Source organism: Sus scrofa, chromosome 1, assembly GCF_054392235.1.
Source record: "Sus scrofa isolate SSC_HxYL_T2T_F1_AM1 chromosome 1, Sscrofa_HxYL_maternal_Yorkshire_Landrace_v2.0, whole genome shotgun sequence".
Classification (NCBI taxonomy): Eukaryota; Metazoa; Chordata; class Mammalia; order Artiodactyla; family Suidae; genus Sus; species Sus scrofa.
The window spans coordinates 128,834,102-128,859,988 of NC_139383.1; the positions used below are offsets into that span (position 1 = coordinate 128,834,102).

The 25,887-nt window shown below is 40.6% G+C and overlaps 1 protein-coding gene across 2 annotated transcripts in view; it reads left to right on the forward strand.

Annotated features, from left to right (window-relative positions):
• MYO5C (myosin VC) overlaps positions 1-25,529 on the forward strand; it is a 129,143-nt gene extending 103,614 nt beyond the window's left edge. For both annotated transcript variants that reach the window (XM_005659597.4, XM_021095283.2), the window contains exons 33-41: positions 873-960; positions 5,250-5,348; positions 6,850-7,004; positions 8,983-9,072; positions 13,423-13,573; positions 14,216-14,498; positions 21,977-22,151; positions 22,657-22,737; positions 23,946-25,529. In XM_005659597.4, the coding sequence (XP_005659654.2) occupies positions 873-960; positions 5,250-5,348; positions 6,850-7,004; positions 8,983-9,072; positions 13,423-13,573; positions 14,216-14,498; positions 21,977-22,151; positions 22,657-22,737; positions 23,946-24,098 (1,275 nt within the window). In that variant the 3' untranslated portion in view covers positions 24,099-25,529. The remainder of the gene's footprint in view (positions 1-872; positions 961-5,249; positions 5,349-6,849; positions 7,005-8,982; positions 9,073-13,422; positions 13,574-14,215; positions 14,499-21,976; positions 22,152-22,656; positions 22,738-23,945) is intronic.
• Positions 25,530-25,887: the final 358 nt, after the last annotated feature.

The window sequence follows — 25,887 nt, forward strand, 5'->3', positions numbered from 1 at the left end:
AAAGTTAGGACCCAAATCTTTGCAGTTTCTCTACCTCCAGCTTCTGACATTCAGAGAACCTATTTTCACACCTGCATATTTTAAAATTTTATACAATGGGCATTACCTTATTAAGGGAAAATTAGATCAAGATAAATGTGGTATATCCACATCATAGGATATTAGCCACAAAAAGAATGAAGTTACAAGCTACAGCATGGATGTACTTGAAAATACCACATTCAGTGGAAGAAGCTAGACATAAAAGGCCACATATTATGTGATTCCACTTATATGAAATGTCCAGAATAGGAAAATATGTAGAGATAAAAAGTAGATTAGTAGTTGCCAAGGGCTGGAAGGGAATAGGGTAACAAAGGGGTGTTAATTAAAAGTTGTATGTATCTTTTTGATGTGATGATAATATTTTGGAATTAGATAGTGGTGGTGATTGTACAACTGACTATACTAAGAAATCATTGATTGTATAATTTAAATGGGTGAACTGTGTGGTATGTGAATTATAGCTCAATAAAACTATTACAAAAAATACTGGAGTTCCCGTCGTGGCACAGTGGTTAACGAATCCGACTAGGAACCATGAGGTTGCGGGTTCGGTCCCTGCCCTTGCTCAGTGGGTTAACGATCCGGCGTTGCCGTGAGCTGTGGTGTAGGTTGCAGACGCGGCTTGGATCCTGCGTTGCTGTGGCTCTGGCGTAGGCCGGTGGCTACAGCTCTGATTCAACCCCTAGCCTGGGAACCTCCATATGCCGCAGGAGCGGCCCAAGAAATAGCAACAACAACAACAACAAAAGACAAAAAGACAAAAGACAAAAAAAAAAAAAAAAAAATTAAGATGCTTCTAATGTTCTCATTTCTTTTGATTTCTGTAGGATCTTGAAGAAGAGTTGGACATGAAGGACAGAGTGATTAAAAAGTTGCAAGATCAAGTGAAGACTCTAACCAAGACGATTGAAAAAAGTAGGAAAAATAGCAATTCACTTTTCTATTTTTTCAAACTTTCAGCTAAAGTCAAAATGTATTGATACTGTTACTCTCTGATGTGATCTAAATTCTTTGAAAACCAAAGGAATGAGTCTCAGCTGGCAGGTTTGGGGCTTAGTGATGGGCTAATGGAAAGACCTTTCAAGACAGGGTGATAATCACTGTTTTTCAGATAATATCAGATATGTTCTGGTAATGAATACTTTTAACCCTTTCTCTATTAGTTCTCTCCTTGCAAAAATGATACTGTGAAAAAGTTTCAAATTTAATTGCTTTAAAATTTACTTCCTCTCTCAGTATGTGGGGTCAATATCCTAGTTTCTCTTGGAAAAAAATAAGTACACAACTAAGAGACCAGACAGTAGTCTTGAAGACAGACTGAACTTTACACTGAGCATCATCAGGAGCTCCTGGGAAAAAGACCATGCACCTATCTTTCCTTTGCCTGCTTCTGTATCATTGGACTTCAATGACTTCTGCCTTCTAATTCTCTTTACTCTTTTGTTCAATAGTGTTTCTTCCCCCCAACCTTTATCACTAAGTCTCTATTTTCTTTTTTTTTTTTTTTAGTTTCCCACTGTACAGCAAGGGGGTCAGGTTATCCTTAGATGTATACATTGCAATTACAGTTTTTTCCCCCACCCTTTCTTCTGTTGCAACATGAGTATCTAGACAAAGTTCTCAATGCTATTCAGCAGGATCTCCTTGTAAATCTATTCTAACTTGTGTCTGATAAGCCCAAGCTCCCGATCCCTCCCACTCCCTCCCCCTCCCATCAGGCAACCACAAGTCTCATCTCCAAGTCCATGATTTTCTTTTCTGAGGAGATGTTCATTTGTGCTGGATATTAGATTCCAGTTATAAGTGATATCAGATGGTATTTGTCTTTGTCTTTCTGGCTCATTTCACTCAGTATAAGATTCTCTAGTTCCATCCATGTTGCTACAAATGGCATTATGTCATCCTTTTTATGGCTGAGTAGTATTCCATTGTGTATATATACCACCTCTTCCGAATCCAGTCATCTGTCGATGGACATTTGGGTTGTTTCCATGTCCTGGCTCTTGTGAATAGTGCTGCAATGAACATGCGGGTGCATGTGTCTCTTTTAAGTAGAGCTTTGTCTGGATAGATGCCCAAGAGTGGGATTGCAGGGTCATATGGAAGTTCTATGTATAGATTTCTAAGGTATCTCCAAACTGTTCTCCATAGTGGCTGTACCAGTTGACATTCCCACCAGCAGTGCAGGAGGGTTCCCTTTTCTCCACAGCCCCTCCAGCACTTGTTATTTGTGGATTTATTAATGATGGCCATTCTGACTGGTGTGAGGTGGTATCTCATGGTAGTTTTGATTTGCATTTCTCTTATAATCAGCGATGTTGAGCATTTTTTCATGTGTTTGTTGGCCATCTGTATATCTTCTTTGGAGAAATGTCTATTCAGGTCTTTTGCCCATTTTTCCATTGATTGATTGGTTTTTTTGCTGTTGAGTTGTATAAGTTGCTTATATATTCTAGAGATTAAGCCCTTGTCAGTTGCATCATTTGAAACTATTTTCTCCCATTCTGTAAGTTGTCTTTTTGTTTTATTTTTGGTTTCCTTTTCTGTGCAGAAGCTTTTCAGTTTGATGAGGTCCTATGGGTTTATTTTTGCTCTAATTTCTATTGCTTTGGGAGACTGACCTGAGAAAATATTCATGATGTTGATGTCAGAGAGTGTTTTGCCTATGTTTTCTTCTAGGAGTTTGATGGTGTCCTGTCGTATATTTAATTCTTTCAGCCATTTTGAGTTTATTTTTGTGCATGGTGTGAGGGTGTGTTCTAGTTTCATTGCTTTGCATGTTGCTGTCCAGGGTTCCCAGCAATGCTTGCTGAATAGACTTTCCTTTTCCCATTTTATGTTCTTGCCTCCCTTGTCAAAGATTAATTGCCCATAGGTGTCAGGGTTTATTTCCGGATTCTCTATTCTGTTCCATTGGTCTGTCTGTCTGTTTTGATACCAGTACCACACTGTTTTGATGTAAGTCTCTATTTTCAACTCTCTTGCTTTTTCTATGTTCATTTCTTTGAAGAGTTCCTTTCTTGTTATTTATTCAACTCTGACCTCACATTTAAAATGTCCAAAACCAAAACGAGGATATTTCCCCTTTAGTAATTAATGATTAAGGTCAGTCATGAAGGCAGAGACCATGTCTTTCCTTCCAGTTGCCCCGTGATGTCCTCATTGTTGGAATGGATGAATGAACTGCCATCTCTACATAAGGACTTCTAAAATCCACCTGCCATCCTCACTTTTCCTGACTCCCAGTCCCCTTTTGCCCCGAAGACTACTCCTTCACCTTTCTATCATTACCTCCAACCTAATGTGTCTAAAGGGGAACACATCAGCTTCCCTTCCTGTATTAGTCACCTATTGTCATACAACAAACTGCCCACAAATTTAGCAACTTAAAACACACACACTTAACAACACAGTTTCTGAAGGTCAGGAATCCAGAAGTGGCTTAGCTGGGTGGTTCTGGCTGGAGTTGCAGTCAAATCATTCATCACAGGGATGCCATTATCTGAAAGCTTCCCTGGGGCTGGAATGCCTGTTTCCAGGCTCATTCACGAGGCTCTTGTCAGGCAGCCAGTGCCTCCTGGACACTCAGTAGGTGGCACTAGCTCCCAAAGAACATGATCAGATACAAGTCGCCACACTTAGGAATACCCAAAGTATGATATTCTTATCAGGTGTTTCTGCTTCATTTATTGTTCTTCCTGGTCCAGATGCAGTTTGCCAGTCAGAGGTCATTCTTATCATAAACAGGTTGCTTAGTAAAACAGCTAACATTCTGCCTTTATCAGTCTCCAAGGAAACAGAGCTAGTAAATCAACAGAACGAACTCTGATGCTATAGAAGAGAGTTCTGTTAACTCTTTACCTGCAGTATCTTCTTTTTCACCCTTCAGTTTTCTTGGCCCAGCTGGAGTGCTTCTTCCTTCAGAAACCATTTTCTCAACAGTTCCAACCTACCCCTTTATAAATTCTTATGTCCCTTATATTAATTTCCTATGGCTGCCTAACAGATCACCATAAAATTAGTGACTTAGTATATCTTACAATTCTGGAGGTCAGAAGTTCAGAATGGTTTTCACTGGATTAAAATCAACATGTCAGCAGGGCTTCTGGAGGCTTCGGGGGGGGGGGCGGTTTCTGTTCCCTTGCCTTTTCCAACTTATAGGGGCTATCCACTAATCCACGAGATGACTTGTGGACATCTTCCACCATTTTCAAATTCAGCAGCATAGCATCTTCAATATCTTTGCCTCTCTAACCTATGCTTCTGTTATCACATCTCCTTCTTGCGGTATGGACATGAATCTCTGGTGACTAGAGGGCAGGCTGTGGCCCACCCAAAGATGTCCACATCCCAACCCCCAGAATCTGTGAATATGTTACCTTATGTGGCCAAAGGGGTTGCAGATGGGTTTAAGTGAAGGCTCTTGAGATGGGGAGAGTATCCTGGATTATCCAGGTAGATCCAATGTAATGACAAGAGCTCTTATAAGAAAGAGCCAGGAATGACAGAATGAGACAAGGTGGTGTGAAAGTGGAAGCAGAGAGAAAGGTGTGGTGATAGAAGCAGAGGTCAGAGCTAATGGCCACAAGCCAAGAGATGTGAGCAGCTGCTAAAAGCTAGAGGCAAGAAATTAGTTCTCCCCATGAGCCTCCAAAAGAAAGACAGCTCTACTGATACTTTGATATTTTTAGTGCTGTGAGATCTCTATCACTCTTATGACTTCCCAAGATGTAAGTTTAAAAAAAATTGTGTTCTATGCCGCCGAGTTTATGGCACCTTGTTATAGCACTTGGGAACCAAGTCCAACCCCCTTGGGATCATGCAGTTTGGTGCATTTCACACCAGATGTTTCGTGAACCTCATTTCTGTAGCATCAGCATCCTGAAGGCAAGCGTCAGCATCCTGAAGGCAAGAGCAGCATCTTAGATTGCTTTCTTATCCCCACTGCTCTGTAGATACCAGGTGCTCATAAGGATTCTGTCAAGGGTAACTCAGCCTTGTTAGCAGCAGCTATACTCATTGCTATACTCACAGATAAGAATCACTACCAGAACAAGTTTTTCAGGGTTCAATAAAATTTGCATTTATCAGAAAGCCACAGGAGTTCATATGCAAATCAGCCAGAATGGGGTGGCAAGACAGAGTAGTCTCATGATAAAGTCTATGCAAGCTGTGTTTAGCTAATTGTTTGCCTCTGTCTACAGCCAATGATGTGCGCTTGTCATCAGGACCCAAGGAATACCTAGGAATGCTGGAATACAAAAGAGAAGATGAAGCCAAGCTCATCCAAAACCTCATTCTTGGTACTGAAACCCAGAACTCTGAATTTTTGCTTTATCTTTGAGAACTTGAGTATCAGTCATTGCCACAGTCCTGGGTGGGGTTGTCCCTCTTCTTCCTCCACTGCTTGGGCAGAGCTTCTCAGCCTCAGCACTGTTGACCAGATAATTCTTTGTTTGGGAGCTCTGCACTATAGGATAGTGTGCTGCATCATTGGCTTCTGTTCTCTAGAAGCCAGTAGCAATTGTTAGTCATGACAATAAAAAAATGCCTCCAGGGAGTTCCCCTTGTGGCTCAGCAGGTTACAAACCCAACTAGTATCCATGAGGATGTGGGTTCAGTCCCTGGCCATGCTCAGTGGGTTAAGGATCTGACGTTGCCTTGAGCTCTGGTGTAGGTTGCTGATGTGGCTCAGATTCAGAGTTCCTGTGGCTGTGGTGTAGGCCAGCAGCTGCAGCTCTGATTCTATCCCTAGCCTGGGAACTTCCACAGGCGCAGCCCTAAAAAGCAAAAAAAAAAAAAAAAAGAAAGAAAGAAAGAAAGAAAAAAAGGCCTCCAGACATTGCCAAATGCCCTCTGGGGGTACCTTGCCTTCAGTTGAGAAGCACTGCCCTAACCTCTTCCCAAGACTAATCACATGGCGAGGGTAGAAGACACATCTTCTCTTTGTGTCTTGGCACAGGAGCCATGGGAGGAGTAATTGTGGCTCCCTTGCTCAGTTACAGGAATTTCCTAGTGTGCATGCCCTAGGGTTGGTAGACTTCAAAACAATCTCTCTAGACTGTCTTCACCATGAAAAGCTCAAGATTTTCCAGGGAGAAGGAGAAAAGCTGCCTCCCTATCAGCTGATTCCAATATGTCAGAGCAGAGAGCCCATGTGTAGCCTTATTCCTCTTCCCCTGAGTGACCCCCTCAGAGCACACAAGCACCCCCACCCTTGCCTTTCCACCCTCACTGGTACTGTGGGGCCTCTTTGTTCACCTGTCTTAATGCAGACATTGGGAGGTCCTTGTTTGCTTATCTTTGCTTGTTCTATAAAGTTTCTCTCTTCCCTTCATCCCTACTCTTGTCTCCCAGCCATTCCCTTCTCCTCAAGGCCAGCTGGTCCTTCTCTGCAGGACTGTTGTGTACTATTCCAAGGCAGGTGCATGTGATCACTGAGATCGTATTCCATCCTCATCAGAGAGGTGACGTGGGACTGCATGGAACACCCTCTCTTACCTTAGAGATCTGAAATCCAGGATCTTCACACCTGGGAGAAGTACAAATTCTGTGTTTTATTCAATCTTACAAAAAGAGAAAGTATTTTGCAAATGAGAAGTAAGAGGTAAAGGTGGCCCCTGTATGTATATTTTTTGCCGAGAAAAGAGCCAGACTGAATTCCTCAAAGAGAAAAGATATCCCTGTGCATTCAGACACTGCATCAAGTATAGAAAAGCAGACAACCCCTGCCCCATCATCACAGATTGCTTAATGGGAGAGCTGACCATCAGCTGTAATTCTCACTGACTCTCTCTGCTCCAGACCTGAAGCCCCGCGGTGTGGTGGTGAACATGATCCCCGGGCTGCCGGCTCACATCCTGTTCATGTGTGTTCGCTATGCAGACTCTCTAAATGATGCCAACATGCTCAAATCTCTCATGAACAGTGCAATTAATGGCATCAAGCAGGTGGTTAAGGTAGGAACTACTTTTGATGTTGCCCTTGGTATTATGGCTACTTTAGGACTACTTGCAGAAATGCCCACATGCCCATGTTTTTCCGACCCTTCATTTCCAGTCTTTGGTCAACCATGTGATTCCTCAAACCCATCTGAGCCCCAATCTGTGAAAGAAGCCAAGCTGTTAGGAAAAGACAATTTAGGCCAGAGAGCCCAAAGGGTAGGGATCTTCCAATGTACCTCAAATCCTTACTTGCAAGATTACAGCCTGGTAGCCACTACCCCATCACTTCTGTCCCCTTAGGGTATGAGATTTCTGGCTGCAAGGAGTATGTGTCTATCTAACAACGTGTGAATGCGAAAGAATGGGAAGGACTGAAAATTATTCATCTCTTCTTGACACTTCTATAATTCTCCTTATAAAACCATAGTATGCACTTTAATTCCTAGCCCAGAAATGAAAATAAGCTGTAAGGGAGCAGTAAAATGCAGATCCATTATTTTTCATTCCCCTTCCAAATGAGAAGCATTATTTTCTATTTTGATACATATTTGAATTTTTTAGTTGGGGAAGTCCTATTTCACTTTTAGTAAAATAATTTGTGCAAAAAGAGTCATGAGTTAATTATATTTTAAATATTCTAGGAAAAGGGAAAAACAAAAACAGTGAGTTCATGATAAGTCAGGGTATGGGTAATTCTTTCCCCCTCACCTCCCCCAAATTTTTATGCCAAGAATTCATTGTTCATTAGGAGTTAGGAATAGAAAACTAGCATTGATTTGATGCTGGCTGCTTTACAGGCACTGTCTTCACAAGAGCTACCAGCATGTTCTTAGGACAGACTTCCATAAATTGATGTTTTCCCTGTCCATATTTTCATAAATTGGATTTTCTCATGATACACTTGTATTGTTTTCCAGGTTATAGATGCACAGTATTTGTACCATCTTGCTGCTGAATCAATGATACATGGCATAGGAACATAAATCTTTTCTTGCTATCATCTTCCATCTCAACTTCTTCAGTGGCTCCCTGCCCGCCTCCCTCCACATTAAAATAACCCTCACTTGGCCCACATACAACCTTGGCCACTCTACCTTTTTGCCCTACCCGCCCTGGCTGCCAATATGCTTAAAATTATCATCTCCACCAATTATTTTTCACTCCTTACAATCTGGCTTCTACCCCTATCGCTCCACAGAAGGCTCACCAGTAATTCCTCTTGGTAAATCCAATGGTATTTTTTTAAGTTTTATTCTCTTTAAATGGATTGAAGCAGTAGCACCATTTCTTTGAAACCCTCTGACCTTGTTTTTCAAATCCCATAATTTTCCTAGTTTTCCTCTTCCCTCTGTGGTCACTGTACCCTTGCTTCCTTTGCTCGTTCCTTTTCCTCCTTCCCACCTACGTGAAGGTGTTTTGGGTAACAGAATCCTTGATCCTGAGCTCTTGTCTGTCTACCCCTTTCCTTCAAGAAGGAAGCTCTAAGGACAGCCTCTGTTTCTTCCTGCTTCTCTGCTGAGGTTTTCTGAGGTGCCCTGGTTCCCAGTCATGGAGGCAGTATTTAACTGTGTCCTATGTATATGTCATGTCTGTCTTTCCAGTCAGAATGTGAACTTCTGTCAGAATGTCTTGGCAGGACCAAGACATTTCTCAGGCATTCCTGCAGTGCCTGTTTCAAGCATCGGAGCAAGTGACATAACCTGTACAGAAATACTTTGCAAACTGTAAGCTTCTAAATAAACATAAGAGCTTATATATATGTATATATATATATATATATATATATGCACACACACACACACACACACAAACACACACACATACAGACAGTATAAATTCAATAAAGGCTCTAGTGAATGAAAGAGGCATTCATTTTGACCAAAAGCTACTAGCTAACCAAATAGGTAAAATATGTATGTTCTTGGTTCAGAGTCATCGGTAAGTACCAAATCCAACTTTATCTTTTCTTTTTCTTTTTCTTTTTTTTTTTAAGGAACATTTAGAAGACTTTGAGCTGCTGTCCTTTTGGCTTTCCAATACCTGTCATTTCCTCAATTGCCTGAAGCAGTACAGTGGAGAAGAGGTAGGGATGCTTCCCTGCTCTGTGCTGACTGCCACTCTCATCATAGGGGTTAAGAATGGAGCTCCCCAGTTCGAAGGACAGCCTCTGCTTCAACTGGCCCTCAGGCTTCCTCCCCACCCAGGAGGCCACATCCATATAGTTGGCTAGATAGAAGTCACAGGCAAAAGACTTCAAGAAAGACACTTAAATTCTGAAATTATTTTAGAACTATTTTATTTGACTTTTTAGGGGGTGGGAGACGAAGGAAAATAAACAGCTTTATCATTTTGCCAGGTAAAGGAGAGTCACAGCAGGCTAATGCCTTAGAAACTGTGCCACCTGTTTTATTTGACTTTAAATCATCCTGGAGTATGGATGGTGTTGTCAGCCCATTTGAGAGAAGAGAAATCTGGAAAGCAGAGGTCTTCTGTAACATACCCAAGAGTATAACAATAAAGATAATGATAATAACAGCAAAAAAGAAAGAGCAGAAGGAAATAAGGGAGGAGGGTGGGAGGATGCTTAACCCTTGGGCATGGTACTAGGCCTCAGTTTCCTTGATTTAAAATACATTTTTTTTTTTTTGTCTTTTTAGGGCCACACCCTAAGCATATGGAAGTTCCCAGGCTAGGGGGTCAAATCGGAGCTGTAGCCGCTGGCCTACACCACAGCACAGCAATTCCAGATCCGAGCTGCATCTGTGAACTACACAGCTCATGGCAACGCTGGATCCTTAAGCTGCTTAGCGAGGGCAGGAATCAAACCTGCTTCCTTATGGTTCCTAGTTGGATTCGTTTCCACTGAGCCATAATGGGAACTCCAGATTCAACAACCATTTAAGTTTTCTTCTGGTTGTAGAATTCTAAAGTTTTTAATATTAGGACTCTCAAATACAGCCTTTAGTTCAACATGCCTGTTTCCTCATAGCTATTCTCCCTGCAAGATTCTGATTGTTCCTCCATAATCTGTAAATCCTTTGCCATCCTGACTCTGCTTTCAAGAGACTGATGTTATAAAGAAGTTCTCCGCCTTCAAGTACTCACAGAGCAAAATTTCACTGGCCTAAAATAGCAAATGGTTTTTATGGTTTTCACTGATCCCTAAAATGCTTATACCATTTAATATTCCCACCAACAGTATACAACGGCTTGTGTCTCAGACCCTTACCAACACTAGGTATTGACAGACATTTTGTTATTATCAATCTCATGGACATAAAACAATACTTTGTTGACTTAAATTGCATTTAGTTGGCCACTAGTGCGGTCAAGCATCATTTCATTTGATTACTATTCTTTTAAATTGTGTATTCAGTATCTAGTCTTCATTTTTCTCAGGGATGATTATTTTTCTCGTTGATTTGTAGGATATCTTTACATGTTATGGATAGATTGTGGCTTCTAATTCTCTTCATGGAGTCCTTCGTCATACACAATTTTTGCATTTTGATGTACTAAAATCTATCAGTTCTGTCCTTTTACCATCTGTGGGTTAGTGTCTTACTCAAATTTTTCCCTGCCCTGAGTTCAGGAAATTATTCTCTTTCACCTAAACTTATTATTCAAATCTAGAGTTCACAGTTATGCTTTTATTCAAAATTGGTGTGATTATTTACCTATCCCCAATGGAGGTGTGAAGTAAGGATCCTATATCTCCTTCCACATGGGTAGCCAATTGTCCTAATGGAGAGAAAGTAAAATAAAATACAAAAGTAATCCTACTCCAGCTCATAGAACAAAAAGAGAAGTAAGTAAAGAAAATCTAACCTCTCACTAGAAGAAATACCGAAGTGGGGGCACAGGCCAATCCATTGAAGACAAACTGGCATTTGTGGGGCATTCATGGAACAGAATACTATTCAACACCATTTATTTCTTTTATCTTTGCTTTGCCCCCTTTGGCCTTTGTCCCTATGTGTTTTTTTCAATCATTATATTTTAATTTCTAAAACTGAACAGTTCTTGTTTCACCTCTGCCTCCTATTATAATGTCATAATGTTGTTGTTAGGTTTGCCAGTAGAGGAACACACAAGGCCAAGTTGGTAAAGCAAGAGAGATTTATTAAGGCATCAGAGGGGGATGGGCTGAGCTCAAGATGGCACCAGCTCTGAGTGTGAGGAGGTGCCAGGCTTTTAAAAGATCTGTGGCCGGAATCTGTGTCTGGAGTTCATGGCAGGAACTTGTGGCAGGAACAATGAAGAAGGAGGAGGGGAAGGTAAAGGAAGGGATGGGGGTCATTCCCTTGACTGAGGGCAGTTAATCCTTATAGGTGGTTAATCTATGTGGGCAGTTGTTTTCTGCAGGCCATTGTTTCTTCTGCCCAACTGGAGCCTCCACATTCTGGGAGAGGGTATAGATCTTGTGCTGGGCCCTACCCATGTCCCAAGCAGGTCTCCAAGGTGAACAGCCACATTTTTGGGGGGGGGGGTCTGTCTCCATTCTCCTGGGAACCTATCAGTTTTCTTTTTCTTTTCTCTCTTCAAACATGTTCAACCTATTGTATCTGCTTGGGATGCTGTATCAAAAATAGCACAGACTGGGTGGCCTAAACAACAGAAGTTCAAGATACCACCATGGTTGTGTCCCTGGTGAGAGCTCATTTCTTGGCTTTCGGCCACCTTCTCACTGCGGCCCTCATATGGCCTTTCCTCAGTGCATGGTATAGAAAGAAAGAGATTGAGCTCCCTAGTATCTCCTTTTATAAGGACACTAATCCTATCAGATCAGGACCCTACTCTTATGACCCTGCTTAACTTTAATTACTTCCTTGGAGGCCCCATCCCCAAATTATAGCCAAACTGGAGGGTAAGGATTCAACAGACACACTTGCAGGGGAGTGGAGGACACAAATACCCAGTCCATAGCACACATTTAACAATATTTCAGGGGAGTTCCCGTCGTGGCGCAGTGGTTAACGAATCCCACTAGGAACCATGAGGTTGCAGGTTCGGTCCCTGCCCTTGCTCAGTGGGTTAACGATCCGGCGTTGCCGTGAGCTGTGGTGTAGGTTGCAGACGCGGCTTGGATCCCGCGTTGCTGTGGCTCTGGCGTAGGCCGGTGGCTACAGCTCCGATTCAACCCCTAGCCTGGGAATCTCCATATGCCGCGGGAGCGGCCCAAGAAATAGCAACAACAACAACAACAACAAAAGACAAAAGACAAAAAAATAAAAAATAAAAATAAAAATATTTCAGGAGTTCCCGTCATGGCGCAGTGGTTAACGAATCCGACTAGGAACCATGAGGTTGTGGGTTCGGTCCCTGCCCTTGCTCAGTGGGTTAAGGATCTGGCGTTGCCATGAGCTGTGGTGTAGGTTGCAGACGTGGCTCGGATCCAACGTTGCTGTGGCTCTGGCCTAGGTTGGTGGCTACAGCTCCGATTCAACCCCTAGCCTGGGAATCTCCATATTCCGCGGGAGCGGCCCAAGAAATAGCAGAAAAAAAATAATATTTCAGACTGGTCTATACTCTGTAATTATAAATTTATAAATCTCATTTATTGCATCTACTGACTTTTTTGGGGGGCTGCACCTGCAGCATATGGAAGTTCCTAGGCTAGGGGTGGAATCAGAGCTGTACCTGCCAGCCGACAGCACAGCCATAGCAACCTGGGATCTGAGCTGCATCTGCAACCCACAGCACAGCTCACAGCAACACCAGATCCTTATCCCACTGAGTGACATGGATAGAACCTGAGTCCTCATGGATACTAGTCAGGTTCATTACTGCTGAGCTACAACAGGAACTCCGCATCTACTGACTTCTTAGACCAGTTTGTTTTCTTGGGTGCTTTGCAGTTTTTTCTGTGAGACTCCATGAGAATAGGTTTCCAATGTAAAAGTAAACAGCATAGTAATATTCAGTTGACCCTTGAACAATGTGGAGGTTAGGGGCAACTGCCCTCAATGTATGACTTTACTTTCAGTTCTCCATATCCACAGATCCATACCCTCAGCTTCAACCAATTATAGATTTGTTATACTGTAGTATGTATTGTGAAAAAAAATCCACATGTAAGTGAATCCATGCAGGAATTCCTTGGTAGCCTAGCAGGTTAAGGATCTCGTGTTGTCACTGATATGGCTCAGGTCACTGCTGTGGCACAGGTTCAAATCCTGGCGTAGGAACTTACATATGCTGAGGGTGCAGCCAAAAAAAAAAAAAAAAGTGGATCCATGCAGTTCAAACCTGGGTCATTCAAGGGTTAACTGTAGTTAGTTGTAGAAAATAAACACTACCCCAACATTCAGAACTCATTTAATACAAACCAGACATCAAATTTCAAAGTATAGCAGTTATAGTAGTAGCTGATTATGATATCTTTAATATATTAATTTTATTCTAATATTTGTATGTTCAACTTTACTTTCAGGAATTCATGAAGCATAATAGTCCACATCAGAATAAAAACTGCTTGAACAATTTTGACCTTTCAGAATACAGACAGATTCTTAGTGATGTGGCTATACGAATATATCATCAGTTCATTATTGTAATGGAAAATAACATTCAACCAATAATAGGTAAGAAAAGAATTGATGACCAAGAAATATTTATTAACATTGATACTTAATAAATCTGATGTACTGGAATGTGCGATTACAAAGAACATAATTTTAAAACAAGCTTTAGTGGTAAAAATGTCCACTTTTTAATTCTGTGATTGCTTACATATGATTATGTATGTAAAGTATATGGGTCACAGTTTTCCTTCTGTAATGGCGTGGGGGTGGGGGGCTTCATCCTGAAGGGAAAGACTTTGGAGAACTGCCAATTATTTATGTGGCTAATCCATTCTGGCTCTTAGCCAAGTACTTTTTAAATCTGAAAGCTCCACTCAATTCTTGTATTCTTTCTTAAATTTCCTGAAATTTAAATATAGTAGGCTTTAACTATTTCCAGACCATGAGTTGTCATGCTAACCTGCTCTCTCCTGTGAAATTGAAAGAGGAGGAGGTGCTGCTCTGCAGCAGACAGCCGTGCACCTCCATTCCTTACACTCTTGGGCTCCCCAACCCTCCACTCTTCAGCTTTCTGTACCACAACTCCATACACACTAATTCCTGTAGAAAATGTCCCATCTCCTGAAACACACACAGGAGCAGTGGAAATGTTCTCTGGGTGTCCCCACTGCATGCAAGAAAAGCTTCCGTTTGTCTATGTAGTGCCGGGCATGCTGGAGTATGAGAGTCTGCAGGGCATTTCTGGCCTGAAGCCCACGGGCTTCCGGAAGCGGTCGTCCAGCATAGATGACACGGATGCCTACACAATGACCTCCATCCTGCAGCAGCTGAGCTACTTCTACAGCACCATGTGCCAGAATGGCCTTGACCCCGAAATCGTGAGGCAGGCAGTGAAGCAGCTCTTCTTCTTGATCGGGGCGGTTACCCTGAACAGCCTCTTCCTGCGCAAGGACATGTGCTCCTGCAGGAAAGGGATGCAGATAAGGTAAGACCCATAAACCACCACTAGCCCCAAGAGGCTGGCCAGAAGGGATGCTCTTGGAGTCTGAAGCCATACAGTCTGCCCTTCCCTCCACAAGAGCTGCACTGCTGGAGGGTGTGTGAGATAACTTTGAGAACCTTGGAGATGCTGGAGCTCTGATGCCGGCCCCGCCTCCCAGCACTCTCTGCAGTGCTAACTTGATGCTCCAGCAGAGTGGCTTCCATTAACAACTAAAAAATGTGTATCTTAACGTTCTGTGGTGGTTATCATATACTCAGCCAGTGTGTATTGACCACCATCTCTGACTAGCACTGCTGGTGGGTGACGCAGAAAACAAAGGAGAGGGCAATTTAATCCCTGACATTGAGATTGGTTTTCTTCATTTGTATTTCATTTATTTCTGCTCTAATTTTTTTTTTTTTTTTAAGGCCACAACCATGGAATATGGAGGTTCCCAGGCTAGGGGTCAAATGGGAGCTACATCTGCCGGCCTACATCATAAACAGAGGAATGCAAGATCCGAGCCGGGTCTGCAACCTATACCACAGCTCACGGCAATACCAGATCCTTAACCCACTGAGCAAGGCCAGAGATCAAACCCTCTACCTCATGGTTCCTAGTTGGATTCATTTTCGCTGCACCACAACAGGAACTCCTCAAATTCTTTAATAGTTGTAGGACTGTTCTGGTTATAGATTTCATCTTAGGTGAAATTTGGTAGTTTTTGGCTTTCATTGAATTTGTCCAGTTAATCAAAGTTAAGTTTCTGTATGTAGAGCGCTTTGGAATATTTCCTTATTATTGTCATTTCTGCAGAATTTATAGTAATACCCCCCTCCTCCACTCTTCTGTGGGTAAGATATGTCTTCTCTTTTCCTTGGTCAGTCTTGCTAGAGCTGTATCAATTTTATGTTCTTTTCAAAGAAGCAGTTTTTAGTTCCATTGTCTTATTTTTTAAATTGATTTCTGTTGCTGTCTTCATGATTTCATTTCTTCTGCCTACTTTGTGTTTATTTTTCTCTTCTTCTAGTTTCCTAAAATAGAGCCTTGGATTATTGACTCAGACCTTTCTTTTCTAACATAAGCATTTAATGCTATACATTTCTCTCTAAGCACTGCTTTAACTCTATTCCGCAAATTTCGATATGTTGTATTTTCATTTTTTGTTATGTTGAAAATATTTTCTGATTTCCCTTGAGTCTTACTCTTGACCTATGGATTATTTAGAAGTATGTTGTTTAATTTCCAAGTGTTCAGAGATTTTCTTGTTACCCTTCTGTCATTGATTTTTAGTTTAATTTCATCGTAGTCAAAGAACATACTATGTCAGTCAAACTTAGAAGGTAGAAGGGTGGTTGCCTGGGGCTAAGGAAAGAGAGAAAAGGGGAGTTATTGTTTGTTCAGTGGATATAGAGTTTCAGTTTTACAAAGTGAAAATATTCTGGGACTCTGTTTTACAAATTTGGTACATATAGTTAACTCCACTATACTGTACACTTTAAGTGGTTAAGATGGTAATTTTATGTGTTTTCTGCCACAATTTTTTAAAAATTTCAAAGTACATACAGGTTAAAATATCCCATACATTATGATACTAGAGATACCACCCACCCTGCTTTGCATGAGGACTTTCCCAGGTTTATTTTTAAAATACAAACTTATAAATGTTTTTACATGTAAAAAAACAAATTTTGTGTGACCTCAATTATTTTTAAGTGTGTTGATATTTGCATTTGTGACCCAGAATATGGTCTATTTGTGTGAATGTTCCACATACAGTTGAAAAGAATGTATATTCTGTGGTTGTTGGGTAGAATGTTCTATAAATGTCAGTTAGAACCAGTTTACTGATGATGTTTTTCAGTTCTGCAGCCTTGCTGATTTTCTTTCAGTTAAATTGACCACTGAGAGGAGTGTGGAAATTTCCAACTATAATTATGGATTTATCTGTTTCTTCTTTCAGTCTGTCAGGTTTTGCTTATATATTTGAAGCTCTGTTTTTAGGTGCATGCACATTAAAAATTACTATGTCTTTTTGGTGAGTTGACCCTCCTAACACCATGTAGGGTCTCTCTTTATCCTTCCCTTGTAATTTTCTCTGCTTTAAAGAGTCTACTTTGTCTGAAAAGTCTTCTTTCTGTTTGGATCAGTGTTTTCTTAGTATATCTTTTTTCATTCATATTTTTAACTTTTACTTTTAACTTACCTGTATCACATTTGAAGTGAGTTTCTTGTAGACAGCATATATTTGGGTCCTTTTTGTTTTTTTCTCATCCAGTCTGATGATCTACGCTTCTTAATTGGGGTGTTTAGCCTATTTTAATATAATTACTGATATATTTACATTTAAGTCTACCATTTTGTTATTTTCTTTTTTCTTTTTTTTTTTTTTTTTTTTTGTCTTTTTGCCAATTCTTGGGCTGCTCCCATGGCATATGGAGGTTCCCAGGCTAGGGGTCTAATCGGAGCTATAGCTGCCAGCCTATGCCAGAGCCACAGCAATGCGGGATCCGAGCCGAGTCTGCAACCTACACCACAGCTCACGGCAATGCCGAATCGTTAACCCACTGAGCAAGGGCAGGGATCGAACTTGCAACCTCATGGTTCCTAGTTGGATTCGTTAACCACTGCGCCACGACGGGAACTCCATTTTGTTATTTTCTATTTGTCCTTTCTGATTTTTATTTCTCTCATTTTCTGTTCCTGTCTTCTTTTTAGTTCTTTCAACATTTTTGGTACCTTTTTATTTATTTTTATTTTATTTGTCTTTTTAGGGCCACACCTGTGGCATAGCCTAGTTCACAGACTAGGGGTTGAATCAGAGCTGCAACTGCCAGCCCATGCCACAGCAATAGCAACGCCAGATCCGAGCCCCATCTGTGACCTACACTGCAGCTCACAGAAGTACCAGATCCTTAACCCACTGAACGAGACCAGGGATTGAACCCGTGTCCTCATGGATACTAGTCAAGTTCAGTACCACTGAGCCACAATGGGAACTCATTTGGTACCTTTTTAAAATTTATCTACTGTTTTCACTATATCTCTTTGTATCTTTTTAAATGATTGCTCTTGGAATTACAGTATACATACTTAGCTTTTTCATTCTTTTTAGAATCAGGATCTTATCACATTAAGTGGAATGTGGAAACTTTACCATCACAAAGGCCCCTTTCTCCTCTCTGCTTAGGTTGTGGTTATCTCGTGTATTACACCTACATACATCAAAAACTCTACCAGACAATGTTATAATTTTTGTTTTAAACATCCAACGTATTTTAAAGAACTTATATAAAAAGAATAGTCTACTATATTTACCCAGATATTTACCATTTCTATTATTCTCTCATTTCTAATGTTTCAAGTCTCATTTTCCCTTACATCTCATTTTGGTATCATTTCCCTTCTGCCTGAGGAAATCATTTCAGTAGGCCTTATTGATTGATTTGGCCATGCCCACAATATGTGGAAGTTCTCAGGCCAGGGACTGATCCCAGGCCATAGCAGTGACGCGAGCCACTGCAGTGACAATGCCATGTCCTTAACCTGCTAAGCTACGTGAGGACTCCTAATAGACTTTTTAGAGCAGGTTCAGTGGCAATAAATTCTCTTAGCTTTCTTTCATCATTTCACCTTTAATCCTATAGTATATTTTTGTAAGATACCAATATCTTGGTTGACAGTCCTTTTTTTCATCAGTTTAAAAATGTTTCACTCTTTCTGGCTTCCACAGTTTCTGATGAGAAATGCACGGTTACTTGAATTATTATTTCCCAACAAATAATGCATAGTTTTTCTCTGATTGACTTCCAGATTTTTTGTGTGTGTTTGGTTTACCACAATTTGATTATGATGTGTCTGGATGTGAATTTCTCTGGGTATAACCTCTTTGGCATTCCCTGAACTTCTTAAATCTGTTGGTTTGTGGATCTCACCAAATTTGGGACATTTTCAGCCATTTCTTCAAATATTTTGTCTGCATCATACTTTTTCCTTTCCTCTGGAACTTTAATGACTCAAATGTTAGACCTCTCACTATTTTGTTACCCCTAATGCTCCCAACGCTCTTTTTTTTTTTCTTTTTTTCTCTCCCTATTTTTTAGATTGGATAATCTCTATTGCTACCTTGAAGTTCACTGGCTCTTTTCTCTGCCATCTCTATTCTGCTACTGAGCCCATTCAGTGAGGTTATTGTATTTTTAAGTTCTAAAATTTCCTTTTTTTTTTAACATCTTCTAATTCTTTTCTGAGACTTTCTTTCCATTTATTTCAAGATAGTTTGTCTTTAATTTTTGGAGCATTTTTGTGATAGCTTCTTTAACATCTTTGTTAGATGATTTCAACATCTGTGTCATCTCAGTTGACTTCTGTTGATTGTCTTGTTTAGTGTGACTTAAGATTTTCTTGCTTTTCTTTTCTTTTTCTTTTTTTGTCTTTCTAGGGCCAAATCTGCCATATATGCAAGTTCCCAGGCTAGGGGATCAAATCAGAGCTGTAGCCACTGGCCTATGCCACAGCCACAGCAATGCCATATCCGAGCCACATCTACAGCCTACATCATAGCTGGCAACACCAGATCCTTAACCCATTGAATGAGAGCAGCGACTGAACCTGCATCCTCATGGATGCTAGTCAGATTCTTTTCTGCTGAGCCATAACGGGAACTCCTTCTTGGTTTTCATATGCCAAGTAAATTTGAATTGTATTCTGGACACTTTTATTATTATATTATGAGACACTGAGTTTTTAAATTCTATGGAGAATGTTGATATTTTTATCAGATAATCAACCTACTTGGGTTCAGGCTGCAAGTTCTGACCATCCTCTAGGGGTTGTGGTTCCTGTGTCAGTTCAGTTTTCGAAACCTTTATAATGCAATTTCATCCTGTCTTGTGGCTGAAACTTGGCCAGTCTGAAACTTTAGTGGTGCTCAGTTCCATAGTTTACTCTTCAAAATTTATGCGTGCTGTTGAAGGTCAGATCCATGCATGGATTCACAGGTGTGCCTAGGAGTTCATAAACAACTTTAAGGGACACTTTCCATAATACCTCTGCTACTTTTCAGACCCATGGGGATCCCCTCTTTGGTCCTCTGGACAGAATATTGGAGCTTTAACTTTCTATGTGGCATACTTCCTGCACATGTCCCCATCCAGGGCCAAGTAGTGGGAAGTAAAGTCAGGAGAGTTCACCTCGCTTTCTTGAGCCACAGCTCCAGTTGAAGAAAGTTACCCTCTTTTAGAGTTTTAGCTTCCTACCAGACCCTGTTGCCACTACTATAGGATTGTTTGAGGCTTGCACATGAGAGGATAAAGACAAAGAAAGGAAAGAGGGGAAAAAAGAAAAAGATAACTTCCACCCTCTCTCAGAGCATTAGGACACTCCTTTGCAGCACCTCAAGCCAGAACCAGAGGGCTCCTCCTATTGAGTTTCAGGCTGCTTTGAGCTCAGGCCAATGAAAAGCATAGGGAAAGATACTGGTAAATTCACTATTGATTTGGAAATACTTCAAATTTTGGTCATCTTCCCTAATCCATCTGTTACTATTTGCTTTGTAGAGTCCTCAAATAGCTGTTCTAGGCATTCCATCCAGGTTTTTTAGCTTCTTTCAGTGGGAGAGAGAAAAAACAGTGCTCACTACATCTTACCAAGCACCAGGACTCACAGATTTTTGAGTGGGAGGATTAACATGCTCAAAATTCAGATTTAGAAAGACTGTGGCAGAATTTGAATAGGATAGATTAAAAGGGGTGAGATGGGAGCCCCATTAGGAATCTACTGTAATAAGAATTTAAATTAGTGGGACAAAACTGACAATGCAAAAAAAGAGGGGTACCAGTGCAAGAGATGTTATTTCACATTCATTACACATTAATTTGGCATTATTGTCCCAAAGTTATAACCAAAGAGAGGACCCCCTCCCCTCCCATGGGGAATTGCTAATCTGGAAGGTCAGAGCTAGAATTGACCTTAGATGTCACCTCGTTCAACATTCAGTTTTTAAAAACGATTTCATTAATATGTAATTTATATGCCATACAGTTCACTTGTTTGAAGTATATAGTTCAGTGGAGTTTGGTGTATTGACAGAGTTATGCAGCTATCACCATGATGTTATCTTAGAACATTTTCATCACTCTGAAAAGAAACTGTAGTTCCCGTTGTGGCTCAGCGGAAATGAATCTGACTAGCATCCATGAGGACTCAGGTTCGATTTCTGGCCTCACTCAGTGGGTTAAGGATCTGGCATTGTCATGAACTGTGGTGTAGGTCACAGACATGGCTTGGTCTGGCGTTGCTGTGGTCTAGGCTGGTGGCTACAGCTCCTATTCAACTGCTAACCTGGGAACCTCCATATGCTGCGGGTGTGGCCTTTAAAAAAAAAAGAAAAGAAACCTTACACCCAGTAGCAGCCACTCTTATCCCCTACCCACATCCCACTGGGGAGTACCTTACAGCCTAAACAGCAACAAGTATGTTTTCTTTCTCTATAGATTTGCCTACTCCATTTTTAAAATAAATGGAATCATAAAATATGTTGTCTTTTGTGACTGACTTCTTTCACTTAGCATAATGTTTTCATAGTGTATCCATGTGGTGGCATGTGTCAGTACCTCATTCCATTTTATTGCTGACTAAGATCCCATTGCATGACTATACCACAGTTCCTTCAGCTGGTGGACATTTGGCTTTTTGTTTTTTGACTCTAATGAATACTGCTATAAACATTTGTGTTCATGATTTTTATGTGTGGACATGTTTTCAATTCTTGTTAGTTAAGTATCTAGAAGTGAATTGCTGGGTCAGATGCTAGTTCTGTGTTCAACATTTTGAGGAACTGCCCAATATTTTCCTTAGCTACTATACCTCTTCCATTCCCACTAGCCATGTACAAGTGTTCCCAACACTCTGATTTACCCAGAGAGGTTGAGTAACTTTCCAGCCTCACTCCATAGATTGGTGGGACTAAAACCCATGTCTCTTTAACTCATAATCCTATGATAATCAGTGACAAAAACTAGAATCAAAACTTCAGTGGACTGAAAGAAATCTTTCTACCAATTAAAAACTTTATGCCAATTGAAGAAATCAAACAATTTTTATACCAAAATAAGCCTTCTCTTCAAATATCATTATGTTTTTCCTTTAATATCTTTTCAAGTCTATTATTAAGGGTACTTCAATAGATTACTTTATAAATGATGGTAGCTGCTGTTCTTTGCTCTGGTTTTCACTGAAGTTTATTGCTGTTATGACCCCTCACCATAGACCATCATGATCCTTAGAACCATCAATTATGAGAGCTGATCATCTGGTCCAACCCTGTCTTGTTATAAATGAAGAAACTGCTTGACTGTGGTCCTAAGTCTCTCAGTGAACTCCAGTACCATGTTGGGACCTATTAGGGGATTCGGCAACCTCTCCTGAAGTGTTCTACAGGGATGGCCCACTGCTCTCTGATCCTCTGGCTTTTACTCCAGGTGCAACATCAGCTACTTAGAAGAATGGCTTAAAGATAAGAACTTGCAGAACAGCTTGGCCAAGGAAACTTTGGAACCTCTCTCTCAGGCAGCCTGGTTGCTTCAGGTCAAGAAGACCACAGACAGTGATGCCAAGGAGATCTATGAGCGCTGCACCTCCCTGTCTGCTGTGCAGGTGACCAGACTTGCTGAGTGTCTTCCAAACCTTGCCAATAGTTCATGTAGTTGGCATCACCTCTCCTGGCTTAGCCAGCCGTGGGGCGCATATGCATCTCTGTGTGTTCTTTGGGGAGCATACGTATCTCCCATGGCCCACCCCCTTACCTAACAAACATTTATTAAATACTAACTCTAGACCTTAAAAACAGAAAAGTGCATGTTACACATTCCCTCAGGGGAATGTGTATGTTTGGGGTAGAGGGAATGGGGAAAAAGGCTAGAAATGGGGAATTCTCTTACTGTCATCTAATTCTATGATGTCTTTGCTCACTTCTGTGCTCTTCTCAGCTTGTTTTCTCTTTTCTTTGAGAAAAACAACATATAGTTCTTAGAACCAAATTACAGTTTAAAAGGGCCACCTGGGGTTCCTGACTGTTCCCCTACCACCAGAACCATTATTTCATGGGACAGAGTTGTCCTTTCTCGTGGTGTAACAACCATATCTTATGTACTATTTGCAGATCATAAAGATCCTTAATTCATACACACCTATAGATGACTTTGAGAAAAGAGTGACTCCATCCTTCGTGCGCAAAGTACAGGTGAGATCTTAAGGGTGTATCTTTTAATTTTTAGTGTAAGTGATATTTAATTAACATTGTAGAAATTCAGGGTTAAAGTACATGTACCAAATATACAAACAAAAGGCACCCAGCAAAAGAAGCAGGGATTTCCCCGGTCCAATCCACCTCACCTCCTATTTTCAGAACTCATTTTAGCTCTAGCCAGAGGGGAATGAAAACACCAAAATGGTGACTCCCATGCTATGCTCCTTCAGCACGTCTTGTATCTCATCAGTCTTTGAGCATATACAAGGGAGCAAAGGCTGAAGGGAAACAGAGAACCTGTGTACCCATTTTTTTTTTTTTTTCGTATTTTAATCCCTGAAGTTTCTTCTTCAATGAACTAAGGCAGCAGTTCTCAAAGTCTGGTTCAAGGACCTTGGACAGATGCTGGAGCTGATTTCATGAAGTCCACAAAGTCTTCCTTTTTCCAAATACTTACCTATGTGAGGCAGATTTTTCTTTATACACTTTAACCAAAATAGCATATCACAGTAGGTAAATGCAAAAGCAAATAGGAGATGCCACCTATCATATTAAGTCAGACATTAAAAAGATTCACAAAACTATAAAACAGTACTGCTTTCCACTAGTTTGTTTTCAAAAATATAGTGATTTTTCAAAAAAAATATGTTAACATGTATTGGGTTTGTTCTTGTTATTTTAATGAACTAATATTTAAAATTATTATAATTACTAATATGATAGTTATCAATAGGTATACCCCCCACACAAAAGCTGTTTGGGGTCCTCATAATTTAAGAGTACAAAGGAGTCCTGGGACCAAGAAAAAGTTTGCAAACCACTGAGCTAAAAAGAAATATGAATGCAAAGAAAATGTAATACTGAGATCTGCTCATGTTTGGGCTTAGAATTATGCCATGAGAATAGGTAAGAATAGAAAACAGCTCGATTTACAGTTAGTCCATCCTGTGGGAAATTAACTTGTGAAGTGAAACAGAGCAAGTAAGTATTCATGAGAGCTGATATGCAAGACCTGGATAGACCATTTCACCTTGGAGCTGTGCTGTTAAAAAGCCCTTTTGTGTGTGATCTCATGTGATTTTGAAAGAAGTTTTTCACTGGATATAGGGTTGTTGTGTTTTCCTTACTCGTGACTTTTAGACAACAATAAAGCAGAGTGCACTGGTTTCCTTATTCATTTTTTCCTCTGCTTCTCATTTCAGGCTCTCCTAAATAGCAGAGAGGATTCATCACACCTGATGTTGGATACCAAATATCTCTTTCAAGTCACATTTCCTTTTACCCCCTCTCCACATGCTCTGGAAATGATCCAGATCCCCAGCAGTTTCAAGCTAGGCTTTCTCAATAGATTATAGCAGGAGACAAGAGAATAAATAGTTTTCCCTCAAAAGCTAACTGAAGGTCAAATATGAGGGATGTGGCTTATTTTAATTGGAACTGGAAATGCCTGGGAATGTGACTGAAGGAAGAAAATTAGAGTTCTTCCAAATAGGCTGCATCTTCTCTTGCTCGTGGTGATGGTGCTGCTGCTGTCCTCTTATAACCATGAACACACACCAACTGAGGTTGGAAAGGACATGTCTAGCTATGAAATCTCAGCCACCTTTTCCTAAAATTCCTGCAAGGCTCATGTTTTCTGCCAGATGCCTCTTGACTGATCTGTCTTGTGACAGGAGTCCACCCAGAGGGAGTGAGACCTGGGGACACAATTTTTCCCAAGTTTTCTAAGGTTCATATGAAGCCCAGATACACTTATGAAGCCACAAATGGGTTCCAGGGCTGAATCTTCCAGATAATCCCATTTGACCATGGGATCCTCTCACCTCATGCCTGTTTGAGGGCCATGAGGGGTTTCACTAAGTCATTTTACTCAAAATGCTCTTGCATTAAAAATATTTATTTCAGACCCCTCTAATTTTTAGGAGAATGTTCAATCTAAAATGAATCATATGAAGTATTTTTATGTATACATCTATTTAAAACTAATATATCATTCGAGCTTAATTGCCACACCATTTATCCTCTCATCCTCCAATACAACATTTCTTTAAATTTTATCTGTCAATATATTTGCCATAATTTTTCATGTTTAACATCTTTCATACAATAACTTAAAAACCTAAGTTTAAAAGGCAACCTAAATGATTTTCTCTACCTTATCAGCACTTAAATATGTTTAAAATTTTTCTCATAAAAATAAATGAATTATGTCAGTTGCTCCCTTTGAGAAACCTGTTTCTCAAGTTTTGTGGGGATTGATTATTCCTTGTTCCCATAAGCGTTCTCCTTTCTTCCTTTCAGAGCATAAAACATCATTTGATAAGCACTTCTGACCCCATGGCCTGTGGACCCAGCGCTGTTCTGCTTCATCCCAAAGTCATAGGCCATAGTTGTGATTCTGTTACATGGACATATATCTCAGGGGTGGAAATAATACATGATTATGAAGAAGCAACATTGTCCTACTAATATGTAATAATGTCTTTTCTATTATAAATGTTTAATTTAGTTCATTTAGATACATTGTATATGAAGAAAAGAGAAATAGAACTTTGTAACATTCTTTTTTTGACAAAGCAAAAGACTTCATTGGGAAGGGGTGCTTGGGCAGAGAGCAGCAGGGTCAGGGAACACTGGAGAACTGCTCTCTTTAGAGGGGGGTGGGGGTGAAGGAGAAAAGAATAGCTTTATTGCTTTGCCAGTCAAAGGGTACCACAGCAGGCTCGTGCCTTCAAAAACTGTGTGTCCCTGTAACATTTAACCAATAAAATAAATTATCAAATGAATTGGGTCAGATTCTTTTAATTGCTAGGACATAACATTTTTCTCAAGTGCCTAAGTTTTATGCCTTACTTTAAGAGTCACTTAGAGATGCTGGAATCTTTATAGATTCATAATACTTCATAAAACATAAAAATTTTTAGACAGGAAGTAAATATGCTGTAAATGTTGGCTCAGGCTGTGTCTGAAGCTCCGAGACTGTGCCAGAATGAGGGGCTACTTGGTGGAGAGTTGGCTGGGTTTTGCTTCAAAATCATGGCCTTCTCTGTGCCACTCCAAAGTCTCCCTTGCATCATGAAGAACCCATAACTCTTCCTTTTCGGCTTCCATGGCTCAGGGTTCCTTCCTGTTTTTTTTGTTTTG